This window comes from Gouania willdenowi, chromosome 14 (assembly GCF_900634775.1).
Source record: "Gouania willdenowi chromosome 14, fGouWil2.1, whole genome shotgun sequence".
Taxonomy (NCBI): Eukaryota; Metazoa; Chordata; class Actinopteri; order Blenniiformes; family Gobiesocidae; genus Gouania; species Gouania willdenowi.
The window spans coordinates 22,993,538-23,007,944 of NC_041057.1; the positions used below are offsets into that span (position 1 = coordinate 22,993,538).

A 14,407-nucleotide genomic window follows, 5' to 3' on the forward strand; every position below is an offset into this window, starting at 1 on the left:
ACAGTTGCTGCAATGTAGGTCGTCAGGGCGCGCACTGTGCACAACAGTTCAAGTTGGACCTCTGGCTCCCCGGAAGAAGGGTTGAACTGTGCCATTTGAATGGGCTGGTTGAGGTGAGCGTGGGGCAGCACCTTAGGGAGAAAAGCTGTGTTTGGCCACAATGTGACTCCTGAGCCATCTACCTCAGACATGTCATAGATTGACAGGACGTGCAGCTCACTGACATGCTTCGCAGAGGAAATGGCCAGAAGGAATGCAGTCTTAAGGGTAACACAATTCAGTGCTGTTGTGTCAAGAGCTTAAATGGTGGAAGGTGTTATGCCTCCAGCACCAGGGGAAGATCCCATGCTGGGGACCTTTTGGCTCTCAGAGGATGCAACCTCCAAGCCCCTTTCAAGAAAAGGGACACCAGCTTGTGGCAACCAATCGTGCCATTGTTGATAGGGATGCACCGAATATTCGGTGGCCGAATATACTCGGCCGACTATTGCAAAAAAAAGCCACATTCGGCCTTCGGTTTAGTAAGTTAAAAGCAAGGCCAAATAGTATCGTGTGATGCAATCAAACAACATGCAATGATTTTGAGTCAGAAATGTGTGTGCGCATTTATATTTTATTCGGTGCCGGCTTTGGCCTCAAATTTTGATTTCGGTGCATCCCTAATTGTTGACCATCATATGTCGCCAAGATATTGCTGCGACATAGACTCTTAGCATTGAATAAGAAAGCCCTTTGTCCAGAAGGGACTGGAGGAAGTCTAGAATAGTTGGCACAGGGCAGTGCACTAGATCCTCATCCTTCCGTGTATACAGGAGATCCCTCCTGTCGGGAAGGCGCCACGGTCAAGCGGGGGCTGCCCATGTGAGGAGCTCCCTTGCCACTTCCAGCAGACGTGCAGACTGGATACCGCCCTGATGGTTTATGTGATTCACTGTTGACGTGTTGTCTAACCGCACAAGGAAATGCTTGCCTCTCAAGTGTAGCAAGAAGTGCCTGAGAGCTAGGTGAACTGCACGCAGCACCTTGGTCCCCCACAGGCCACCGCCCATGTGCCGTCCTGCTCTGCCACATTGCACCCCATCCTGAGGGGCATGCTTCTGTGGTAACAATCTCCCTGTGAGATGGAACAGAGCCTACAGGGACGCCTCTGAGCATGTAAGCCCTGTTCCTCCACGGAGCCAGGGCGCAGAGACACTGCTGTGACACCTTGAGATTCCTGCTCCTGTGCTGCTTGGCATCTAAGTGAAAGCTGTTCAGCCACCTCTGCAGCGGGTGCAGCGACAGCAAAACCAGAGGAACTACCCTGAGACTAAAAGATGGAGGAATGAGACATAGGTCTGCCAGCGGCTCTCTCCGAATAAGGCGAGCTGGTAAAAAATATCGTCCATACACTGTCCAATGAAACCCCAATGAAATTTGTGATCTGGGATAGCACCAGGAAAATCTTCTCCACATTTACCTTGAGCCCGAGTCGAGCCACATGGAGCAGAAGACGCTCTGTCTCTTGGGACACCTGGGCCCGGGATGGAGCACAGATCAGCCAGTCTAGTACAGGCTCTGGAGCTCAAAATTGTCTGTGGGGCAGGTGAGCAGAGTCCCGAAAGTCCCAGGCTGGTCTCTGTGCAGGACGCTGGGCATTATGACGACCAGTGGACTGGGTTGTCGGCGGCAAGTGGGTGCAAAAAGCAGCCGGGGGACCCCTAAGCCTGCCAGCCGGGAGTCTATCAGGGGAGGCATCCGGCTGTCCTCCCAACAGCACTGTAACTCTTTCAGATAATCCTCTGAATGGGGAATAGCTAAGGCTGTGGGGGCGGGCCTGCGCCTGAAGAAGGCGCTTGCAGGTGCTGCTTCAGCCTGCTGTGCTACAACTGTGTGCAGCCGCTGTAGGGCCAGGTGCATGATTGCGCGCATGGAGTTGTCCTCCACCTCGGCCCCTGAACACTGATTTGAGGAGTGAGAGCCTTGCTCAGACATCTTGGGTCCAAAATCTAAATCCTTCCCATAATCACAGAATTGGCTAGCCGAAGCTGCCAAAGAGAGTGTGTCCTCCTTGGGTAGTAGCACTGGCATTGTGGGAGAGAGTGCCGCATCAGCCACCGGGGGGACAACTGGCTGGCTGTCAGCCAGCAGGCATCTCATCTGGACCAATTCAGCAGACAGCTGCTCGACTTTATAAGATAACCTACTATGGTCATACTTAGCTTTCTTTCTGGAGGGGGCAACTGCGTGTCTGACGGGCCGGAGGTGGCTGGCCTGATGGGGGGGAAAGTTGACTTCAGCACCTGGGCCTTCCACCCTTAAGTTAAATCTAAATAGTACAAATAAATCATAATTATATTAACGCCTGGAAAATAGTTTAGTCCACTATACACTATATAATGGGCTTTCTGGAAATGGTCTAGTGTAACATTTGAGGTTAATGTTAGACCAGTCACAGGAAAGTGTTAAGATGAACCAGCTGACACAAATAAACAATGCCTAAATTTAAAGTTTTTTTTTTTTAATTTTTATGGCATTTTGTCATTTTAACATCTGTGATATTTGCCTTTAACGCCATATTTTGGTTTCTCTGGGAAAAAAGGGTGAAACCTCATTTTTGAAGTTTAACTGTTCAGTAATTACTACCTGTTATCCATCACTCAACAGCCTTATGAAAGCACCTCTGGGTGTCAGGTCCTTCTTTTCATGTTAAACAGTTTGACAATTAGAGCGTAAAGCAGCCTAGTGATGTGTGTTATTGGAGTCTTTGCTCAATAAAGAGGGGTAAGCCAAGTAGATCAGAAAAAATATGCCGTGTCAATATTCTTTGCTAAAAACCAGTAAAATAAGCATTAATTACAGAGATGAAAGGAGACAAATTGTCAGGCTAAGTTGCCCTCTGGAAAATAAGCCTCTGTTGATATGGTGCAACATAAAGATTTATATTAGACCAGATTAGATTATACTTTATTTCATCTCACAGTGGGGGAATTAACATGTTACAGCAGCCAAAAACATAAAGAGCAAGCAAGAAAGCAAATACAGAAAGGAAAATATATAGAATGAAAACATGTAATTTGGTCTCTTTCTATTAGAATGTAGGTAATAATAAAATGCTCACATTTAAACTTGACCAAAAAGTCTATGAAAAAGTAATTTTCAAAAGTGAGTCGACAAATCAAAAAGTCCCACAACTTGAGAAAAATGTATCCAAAGTTCCTTTTTTGCAGTGAGAGTAAAAATTGAGCAAAAGATTCCGTTTGGATTCAGTGTTGTCTATGATGCAGTGCTAAACTCGAATAAACTAGTTCCTCCGTATTTTTTGTTGTGTTTCTGAGGATCTCTAAAGCCTGATATGAGGATTTGAGTCCTTTAGTCATTGTCAATATGTGCTGCTGCACACATTGACAATGTTTTCCTCATGTTTAATTTCATTGTTCTTTTTGTTTACTTTTTTACTGTTTTTTATCACTATGATGTAATTAAAAGGCTTGAATTTGAGCAGTTTTTTGTGACCAGCTTTGTTTGAGTTTACAGTCCAGATTCATGTGTGCTTAGTCACAGTGGAGCCTCGGTTCTGTCTCACTCCCCTCCTGTAAGAGGAAAGGAATGTTTCTGAGTCCCAGTATGTGACGGAAGGGTGCCTGCTGACCTCTTTTACACTCGGTCAGCTGGACAACAGGAAGACCGGAAACACAGACTGGTTTCTGTCTCTTCACCTCTACTTCCACCTGACTGTATATTGGCACATCACTTTTCCTGGATCCCAGAGTCACTGTACTGGGAGACTTCCATGCGTTTGTGTTCTTGGTGCCAGTGCGTCACAGCGTGCCAACTATCTGACGCATGGCCATCTGTAATTCACCATGACTCTTCATCCAAGACCGTCCTTTTCTATACATCTCACTCACGGTTCACCCTGTCACCCCTTAAGCTGGCTGGTGCCCGACCAGTGCTGGACCAAGTCCAGCTCTACCCTGCAGCTGTGATTTAAAAGCCTCTCTTCATTAGAGAGAAATGGAAAGGCGTTGTGCATTACTGTGATCGAGGAGGTGTCTCTCCTCAAAATCTAACTTTATATTACTGTAAGTCTCTTAAATATCCATTTAAGTTTGTTTTCTCAGCTACTTTCATTTATTAACATTTTATGAAAATTGAATGAACTCCAGACTAGGCTCTTATGTTTAACAGTGGAGATTTACTCTTTTTACACACCAACAACATGAAGTAGGGGTAACTTTTTACCTTTCGATGCAATTCCGATTTTGGGGCCTTACATATAGAATAATACATAAATTATTACTTATTTTGTAGTGTGAAATGTTAGTAAAGGCTCAAGTGATATTATTTAAACAGTCAACATTAGTAGGTATGAGAAAAACTTACCCATTTATTGTTAACCAATGGATTACATTATTAAAATGTAAGAAAAACATAGGACTATTGTAAAATTTAATAAAATAACCTCTAAATTCAATAAAAACAATGTATATTATCTCAGAGATTTTAGATGCAGGCCGATGTAATCCAATACTTTTTTTTCAAACCTATAGTAGATATCAGATCGGGACACCCTTATCAAAAACATTTAAAGTGCTCAGTTTTATTATATATACTTTGACAGAGGAAAACAAATCCTCTGTAAGCCATTTAACCACCCATTCTTTACAGATTTATTTCCCTCCTGGGGCAGCTATACTGTAATGGTCCGAGATCTCATGTCAACACAGCTTTAAATTATAACAAAGCAAACTAACGGCGCAGGTCTTTAATATTTTAGCTCGTGTTTGCACTTACGGCGTCTGAAAATATTCAGTTATTTTATATAGTTATACTGTCTGTTTTGATTATTCTTTATGTATACCACTAGAATAAAAATCTATATTTTCCTTCACTGTTTTACACCATTGTTCTTCCCAGTAGTATTCACCTATTCCATCTAGTACAACCATAGGATACAACTTCCTGTGTGAACGCAAAAGCAACTGAGTGAGTAACGGTGTTTATTTCTGAAATTATAACATTTTAAGCATACTCATTTATTGATTAAGGCCATTATATGAAGATCAACCAGTAAACAGGAGTTAAAGTTGGTGCTTACAAGTGTGTAGCCTGTATTTTTGTTTTTTGTTTGTAGCGGGAAGGATTTTTTGTTCAGCTTCACAAAGCCTTTATATTTCTTTATTTGTATTTTTATGTGTTTATTTGTTTCTCAAGCAGGAATTTACTAATATAATTTAGGAAAAATAGCATCTTAAGGAATAAGATGATTTATGAAATAATTGTAATGCATTTTGAACATTGTGTAGGTTAGCTTTATCACTCCTGTTTCACCTTTTATCTTGTTCCCTTTGATCAGATGGCTTCATACCTTTTGTGTATTGTTAAAGGAATTGTTGACAAAAAGGAAAAATAATAGATTTACTCAGTAGCCTACACTGAGCAGCTCTGCAAAAGGAGAAAAGGTAGTCATTTGCTTCATCCGACATTCTTCTAGCACGTCTTTTACCCTTTCAGGCCCATGATGTAAATATTTTTAATTCAATGCTAATATTTAAGAAAACAGTATTTGTTGTTTTTGTACATATTTCAACAATTTGCTTTTAGACACAACTGAGAAATAGGAATTGAAAACACACATGTGGTTGTCCCTTCTTTTGACAGTTTAAGTTCAGGTCCAAGTCAGCTGCATTTTGCGGTTCTGTTTGTGCTTTTAACTCATCACCACAGGCTCCTACTTGCATGTGCAGCATCTTTGCAAAGCTTTGTAGTCTTACTGTGTCCATGAAACGGCTGTGGTGATGTAATGTTTCAAGATGTGGGCGATCTAATAGAGAGTGTGTTCATGTGCTCCATCTGGGTTTTATCCACTTGAGAGCAAAAAAGGAAAAGAAGATGAAGAAACGGTTAATAAAAGGATGTCCCACAGTCTTCGTCACATTGCTCATTCTCTGAGGAAAAGACTCATCTTAATCACATCACGATCTGTTGAATAATGACCTATTTATTCTTCATTCATTGCCACCAGTAAGATCAGAGGAAGATGTTGCCTTTTGTATTTCCCTGCAGTTTTTTATAAGGAGTTGCTGATTTTATGGGAAGTTTTCTATGTGAGAGATTAGAGTTTATCATTCTGTCACTGAGAAATACACCTCAGTAAAGTTCAGACAAATCTTCTGTGGATAGTTAGCAGCACTGGAGATTTGTGACGTGCAGGCTTGTCATGACCAAATCTGTCTAATTGGGATGAAGTTCATCACATGTAAATGTGAAGTGACATGACAGGAGCTCTTCATTCCAAGAAGTCTAAAGGTGCAAAGTAGTGGTTATGAGATCCAGATCGTACTGTCAGGACATCAGTTCACTGGCTCGTACACACAGTGAGCTAATTATTCAATCACATGGCAGCCACTCTATTACGTTGGACATTGAGACATGGTAAACAATTAGGAGAGAAAGGTGGCTCGAGTCTCTTTGAAACTTTTCAGGATATTTTATAAATATCTGGATCAACAAGAGTTTTCACACGTGCCAACCTTTAATATTTAAAAAAAAAAAAAAAAATGCAGTGAGAGACAAATCTCTGCGCAAAAATGCTCTCTTTTTTAAAAATGTCAAAGGAGACGGACAATGCACAAGCAACAGTCAGCAATCCATGATGTAGAAAATGTTGCCTGCATTGATCCATCATTCCTTCTGTCAGTTGTTCAGACTGATGCTGGTTCTGTATTGATGTCGCAGGAATATCATTGTTTAAATACCCTCCTAAGTGGTGTTGTTGATCATTCTCAATCATCTGTGGCCTCTGTGTAACCTTCTGATGGCCAACAAATTGATAGCAACTGTGTGATGTTGTCATGTCCAATGCGGATCAAAATCTCTGAGCACATTTGCAGCACCTTGTTGAAACCAACAACAGCAAAAGATGTTTATCTTTCTCTCTTTTTCACTCCGCTCTTCCTATCACTACAGCTGATTCTCGCAGTAGCAACGATAATTGTCTTTGTACCCAGAACCTGCGCCAGTGTTGGCAGCTTCAGCCACAGCTGCTCGCTTAGTCGACACGAAGGCAGTGTGTGCAAAGTGCCCATCAGTGATTGAGTTCTTAAGAAAGCCACAGGGGAGTAGGATTACCATTTCAAACTAGGTCATTTGTTTGTGGGTTTTGGGTGTGAACACTGCCAGTGTTTCTCAGGATAATGTGCTGTCTATTTCCTCCAACAGACTGTCTGTCCACTCTTCGTTTTGTGGTTTAATGAAGATGTATGCATGTTTAAGACACAGTGCTGTCTTTGTCCGTGTGCTGCTAAAGATTCTTTGTGCCTGATCGTTCCACGTGCACAGGGACCTTTGTCAGTTTTCCAAACAAGCATTCCCTCTGTCTCTTTAACACTGTTTGTTAATAATCTAAAGCGACCCACCAAAACTCACCCCGAGCTTCAGTAAATAACTCTTCTTTTCTGAAAAGTGTGTGGAAACTCATACACATGTAATTTGAAATGCACTAATGAGGATTTGATGCAGCCATGAATGTTTGAGACCAACAGACAGATGCTGTATTTCAGTAGTAAACTTTTTTGTTTGGTTAGTCATTAATTGAACTTAACATATTCATGATTCCAGCGTGGCTACTATTGAAGATAATTTAAACAATCTAAACCTAATGTATACTCAATATGTCCAACGTTTATAAATAAACATTGGACATTTAAAAACACTGAGATTAAAAATTGAAGCAGTTTAGCTTTTGTATAGCTTTGTTATACTTAAAAATAAGCTTTTAAAAAAAAGAAAAACTTTTGAGTGGGCTTTTGAAAGTGTGTTATAATATATCATTATAATTAAATGTAATAACTTTTTTCATTTGTTAAAGGTAAATTCTGTTATATATATTTTTTACTGAATTAAATGAAAGTGCAAAGTCATAATTGTTGGTAAAAATGCTGAATAAAAAGCTTATTATAAATTTACTTTTTGTAAATCCAACAGTACTCTTAATTGATCGTTTAAAAGCTTTTTCAATATGTTCTTCATTTTTGTCTGTGATGCAGGTACACAAGCAGCCAAGAAGTCTGGAATTCCTGCTCCAAAAGAAATCACATCTACCATAGCAAGAGACCGCATCTCCCTGAAGAACCAGACGAAGAGTTCCTCCACCAAGAGAATGGTTACCAGTGCCAGCACCTCCAGCCTCTCCACCCTTGCAAAACAGCCTCGGAGTACAACCAAATCCCGCACAGATGCTGAAGGCCTGGAAAAGGGTCTTTTGGAGTGTCAGGTTAAAGAGCTGCTGGCTGAGGCCAAGTCCAAAGACTTGGAGATCAGTAATCTCAGGACGGAGCTACTGCGTTGCAAAGAAAAGGCTGCTGCTTCTTCTAACTTGTCACCTAACTCTGTTTTACCACAAGACTCTACATCAGATCATGACCAGGAACAACTTGAGGAAGCACTGGTTCTGGTTTCAGAGCTAAGGGAAAAGAATGGGAAGTTTCAACGGGAACTGGCATCTCTCAGAGAGGAGAACCAAACTCTGAAGGGGAAGCTTATGTCCTTGGAGCCTTCACCTTGCTCCAGCAAAGCCAAGAGTTTGCTTTCCAAACCCCTGCTGAACGGCCTGCTACCAGATCACACAGCTCCATCAAAAGATGGCCTTAGCTTGTCTACCAACACACTGAAAATGTCTGTTTCTTCTGGATCTGATACCACTAAGGAGTCTCCTTCACCTGACTCTTCAGAGTTTGAGAAGATCCCATCATGCTCAGAATCACTAAGCAGCAGTACCAGTGGAGAGGCTCCTGCTGCAGGGATGGGAGGCACCACAGGAGGACAGGAAGCGTCAGTGCAGAGACTGACTGAACAGATTCACAAGATGGAAGAAAGCCATCACAGCACATCAGAGGAACTCCAGGCCACGTTGCAGGAGCTGGCCGACCAGCAACAAGTGGTACAGGAGCTGACTGCAGAGAATGAGCGTCTGACGGAAGAAAAGAGCCTCCTTCAAACATCCCTTCAGCAACAAAGGGAGCGTCTGGAGGTGTTTGCTCAGAAAAATGAGTCGCTGGCCCACCGGCTTCAAGAACAAGCACAGGCTCAGGCCCAGAGGGAGCAGGATCAGAGCAACCAGGGGCCTCGACTAGCTGAGCTGGAGCAGAGATATGCAGAGTTGGTGGAGAGCTCATGCTTTGAACGGGAGAAGCTGGTGGACATCCAGCAGCAGCTGACTGGCAGCCTGCGGGCCCTGGAGGAGGAGCACCAAGATGCCCAGGTGGAGGTTCGCTGTAAAAGAGAGGAGGTGGACAGAATGAAGGCCTTGCTGGAAAAAGAACTGGGAGTGAGAAGTCAGGCAGCACAAGCTGCAGAGGAGCAGATGGTAACAGCAGAATGTCTTCGACTTGAAAACAGCCGTCTAAAAGCACAGGTGGACATAGAAAGGCAAAAGGTGGGAGAGCTGAAGGCTATGCAAAGTACTAGTGATAGCACTGAACTGCAGAATTTGCTGAAAATTGCCCACAAGGAGAGAGACATGATGGAGATGGAGCTTATCGAGCTCAAACAGGAGCTGCTTCAGGGCCAGGCTGAGATGGAGCACATGCAAAACACTGTGTCCAAGGTGGGTGAGACGCAGAATTACAACACATTCTCCGACTTGGCATTTTCACGTCACTTATTGTACATATGACCAATGATGTAGCTTACCAGTATTAAGGTGACTTTTTGAACGCATGCAAAGTCTTATTTTATTTCTTATTGCATCATGATGCACAGATGTATATTTACCTTCTTTTCTGGACTATAAATCACACCGTTATATTAGCTGCATTCCAATAATTTAGCAATTTTCTAAGAAAAATACACACCAAGGCCACAGCGTTACATAGGCCCCAGTCTATTGGCTGATGAGGGTGCCCTTCAGATGACTCGGCCCATCAGAACGGGCAGGTACCTTAGTTCCCACTGCCCAGAAACACTTGTAAACCAGTTGTATTATTATTATTATAAATTATTACCATTTAAAATGTTGCCTCATTCAGTGGCCTATGTATATGTTCATAACAGGAACTATGCACAATAATAGAATATACAACACACTTGCCGAGCAACTCCACCCGTACAAATACTGTATATATGAACCCCATAGCAATGTAGCTCTCATCATATTTGCTTTTTTTTTTTTTTTTTGCTGTGATTGCATCTTTGTCTGAGGCTGCATGATGGGGCTCTGCCTCCGACTCCTAGCCGCTCTCCATGGCCATGCTTGCTGGGCAAGCCACAGACCACAGGTGTACGGCTGCGCACGGATATTGGGTCTTGCTATCGCTGTCAGGTGAAGCTTAACTGTCGGCCGACTAGTTGAAGTAGTGACAGTCGACGTGGAAGGACAATTGATGTCTTTTATCCACTTCTTCATTTTCAACGTTTTGCCGCACACTGGAGGACACTCTTACAAAGACAAAGGCATGAAGGCTCCTAACTGCTGATCTATTTATATTCTAGTTTCAAATGTTGTGACACTGTTTTCATTTTTTTTGTCCACGTACCCCCTGTGACAATTTGTACCCCATTTTGTGACCCTAGGGCATAGATTGTTCATCGGAGATTTTATAGTATCGACTGGGCATGTCTTAAGAGCTCCACGAGCCCCGCCCATAATCAAGGCATTTTTAAAAATTTCCCTCCTAGTGGCAGGTCAGGAGAAAGCAGGGGTTTATTTACTCTTTAAATCTGCTTCAGGTTATAGGCAGTCATAAGGTTTAACAAAATATTTTCTTGATTTTCTGACTCCTAAAACAAAAATAGTATAAGTCATTAGACATCAGAAAACCATAAATATTAAAAGTTGTATATAATTATAAGCAGTGTTGTGCTAGTTACTGAAAAAAAGTAACTAGTTACCGTTACTAGTTACTTCATTAACAAAATAACTCAGTTACTATTTTGATTACTTACATCAAAAAGTAATGCGTTACTGAAAAAAGTCACTTTTGAGTTACTTAGAATTAAAGAATGTATTGGTTTTTTTTGGGTCATTTGTGTCCATACAACTTCATATCAGTGCTGTAATAATATAATAATCCACTATTGATCAACTGCTATAAAACAACCATAAATGATGTGCATATAAATCACAAAATAGCTGCTCCAAAATAAAACAGTATTTTTTCAGCCTTAGCACAGTAATGTAAAGTAAGCTGTGCATATTCCAGGTGCACATTCTGCTGTTGAAAATTCTTATAAAAATAAATGTGGAAAAATTAATTCACAGCATTTTTCTCAGCTACACAATGCTAAACATATCAGGCTAATGAGCTGCTGTTAGCAGTGACTCGGCAGCAACGACAGGCTGCATATTTACAACAACATACCGTGCAATAGTTTGGCTGACCTGTCCATGAATAAAAGCCGCAGCGTTAGCTTAGCTTCACTGATGCATCTTTTGGAGACAAAAATAATGCGTGTATTTCTACTCTGAGAAGCTCGTCCTGCTCTCGCATTGACTCGCCATGATTGGCGCACGTGATGTAAACAGAAACACGCTGACAATCCTTCTTCTACTGTTTTACCGTGTTTGGCACAGCATCCCGCACCATATTGTAACGGTAATGGTGTTATTTCTTTAGAATTATATTGCGTTACAGTACTCGTTACTGTCAAAAGTGACATTGGCCCAACACTGATTATAAGCATGAAACCAAAAACCACATTGTAAAGGCGACCCTTCAACATCACAGCACATAAAATCGTGTTCAAAGGGTGCTCTGAATAATGTGTTTGCACACACATTTTTTCACTACAACATCGATACAGCTAAGCCCTAATTCCACCAGGAGCTTTATGATGTCTTCACTTCACTGAAACTGTGGTGTCAACTCGGGTGGTCCAAATAGTGTGGAACTTTATGAGTCACACTGCTGTCCTCTGCCATGTGGGTGTGAGCGAGAGGCCACTTCATAGCTTTAGGATATTAGGCTGTCACCTGTGCTTCAACTGCTGAAGCAAGTACAAAATAATGAATTGTGTGTATTGGGTATATTTATTCCTGAATACACTCTGAAGTTAAAGCTGCTTTCAACGATATTGTTTTTATCAGATAAAGACAGTGTAGGCCTCATAGATCAATACATTGAATATCATTTGCTTGTATAAAGAGGCAAGAAAGTTGAAATTGCCACTCGAAAGTTATGTTTTATCTCCACTGTGAACACACTTATTGACATTGCATTGTAGGATGTGATGTCACGTAAACGGATGCCTGCATTCTTACTTTGATTTGTTTTGTTTCTTTGCAAGACATTCAATTTTTGCCGGATTTAGATGTTTCTGTGCAAGCCCTGAAATAACCATCCGCTATTCTTTTGCTGAAACTTTCAGTTCGTGAAAACATCAGAAATGCATTGGAAAGTCACTTTGGAAAAGTTTTTGGGGGCAAACACAAGAAATCACAGTAAGAATTAACTATGGGACTCCACATCCTACAATGCAATGCGTAAAAAATTTCCAGCAATGTCATTAAGAAAGTGTTTACAGTGGAGATCAAACAAACTTTCAAGCACCAAATTAAGGCCCATACTTTGCCTTTATCTGAATCAAAAAAAGACAGTCTCCAGCTGATTTTTTACAGGCTACATCCCATCTCTTTGAATTATTAGTGCTTATATCAGTAGATAAGCCCCAGCAAAGAGGTGTGCATCACAATGCATGTATGCATCCTGTTTACCAAAGTCTTCCACATCTTACAAATCTGTACACAGTTAGAGGCCAAATGCCAGCAGATTGAAGAGCGGGCAGAGAGGAGGGAGCTGGAGCTTAACAACAGGATAACGTTCCTGGAGGATGCTGGAATCCAGGCAGAGAATCAGGTGAAGGAGCTGAAGGAAACCATCTTTGAGCTGGAGGACCAAGTGGAGCAGCAGAGGGCAGTCAATTGTCACACCAACCAAGCAGTCCTGGACATGGAGAGTATGTTTGAGTCCTCATATTATCACCTCTTACAACAGCTTCCTGGAGACTTGTGTGAATTACTTTCTGCTTTCAGAGTGTGTGCTTAATAATGATTAGATACAAGTGCCATGAGTTATAAATCCATGGTGGCTACAAAAATCTAGCTGAAGCTGAACGAGATACACAAAATGATAATTCAAGTAAAAAGTGTTTTAAAAGAAGAGTACATATTTACTGGCGCACTTCTTTTTACTTTATCATGAAAACCTTTCTGTGCGTTGTTTCATGTTATTCTGTTCAGGTTGAGTGGTTACACTGTCCCTCTACAGGCCCAAGTAATTATTTTTCTTGGTTATGGTGTCATACTAACGATACTGCAAAGAAAACAATCTCTCTAGTTGCATCTTGAATTGATGCGTTACAATGCATATTTTTATAAGATTTGCAAGATTACAATTTATTTTAAAGAGTCTGTTTCTAAGGTCATGAATACTATCTGTTACAGATCTAGTTAAAAAGCTGGAAGAGCAGAAAGCTGAAGCAGACCGACAGATCAAAGCCATGAATAGAAAAATGAAGGTAAGGAAACGAGGAGTTGAAGCTTTTAGGATTATTTAATGTTGTGGTGACATTTACTATTGGAGCCAAATTTGGCTGGACTTTATCACATGTTACATTTCTGGGTTTCTATTGTGACGAATATGATCATGCAGTGACAATGTGTAGGTTTTTTAGTGTCCTATAACTGTTGTTAATATTCGAGCAGGACAAAGGATGGCGTGTCCTTTTCACATTTTAGATTGTTTTTTCATAGAGTGACTGTTCTGATCTGGTTCCACTGAGTGAAATGAGTGGTTCCAGTAGCCTTGTGTTCTACATTTAGTAGGGCTATTCAGGCTGACAGAGTTATGTTCTTTTGGCAGTGGCTGATTTATTTATTTTTTTCTCATGATCTTCTTCTATGAACGTCACATCTATTTAGTGTTTTTCTTGTTACAATCAAAGTGCAGGAGTTCATTTTTCTGTTTATTTTTTTCTTTTATGTATCTGACTGTTATTAATGCCACTGTGCATGAAGGAACCTTATACACAAAGGTTTTTGTCTTTGAAGCAAATCTCATCTCCCCACATACTTTGATTTTAAAATTGCATTAAAATACAACTAACACAAGAGTCCTCAGAGAGCGCAAACCTCCGCCAAGTTTAGTTTTTTAGTTTAGTTCAGTAGTATGTAGAAAATGAAAAGAAAAAATAGGAAGTGGTGGCCTAGTGGTTAAGGAAGCAGGCTTGTAATCGGAGGGTCACTACTTTGAATCTCACCTGGGCCATCACTGTGGGATGTTGAGCATGTCCCTAAACCCTAACTGTTCCCTGGGCGCTACACTGTGGCTGCCCACTGCTCCTCGGAGATGGGTAAAATGCAATGCAAACAATTTTCGTGTATGTAGCTGTACATACAGGACAATTAAGTGTGTTCTATTCTATAAAA

At 41.3% G+C, this 14,407-nt stretch overlaps 1 protein-coding gene across 10 annotated transcripts in view; it reads left to right on the forward strand.

Annotated features, from left to right (window-relative positions):
• specc1 (sperm antigen with calponin homology and coiled-coil domains 1) overlaps positions 1-14,407 on the forward strand; it is a 98,210-nt gene that overhangs the window by 29,004 nt on the left and 54,799 nt on the right. For all 10 annotated transcript variants that reach the window (XM_028466694.1, XM_028466691.1, XM_028466690.1 and 7 more), the window contains 3 exons: positions 8,031-9,589; positions 12,729-12,936; positions 13,424-13,497. In XM_028466694.1, coding sequence (XP_028322495.1) covers positions 8,031-9,589; positions 12,729-12,936; positions 13,424-13,497 — 1,841 coding nt within the window. The remainder of the gene's footprint in view (positions 1-8,030; positions 9,590-12,728; positions 12,937-13,423; positions 13,498-14,407) is intronic.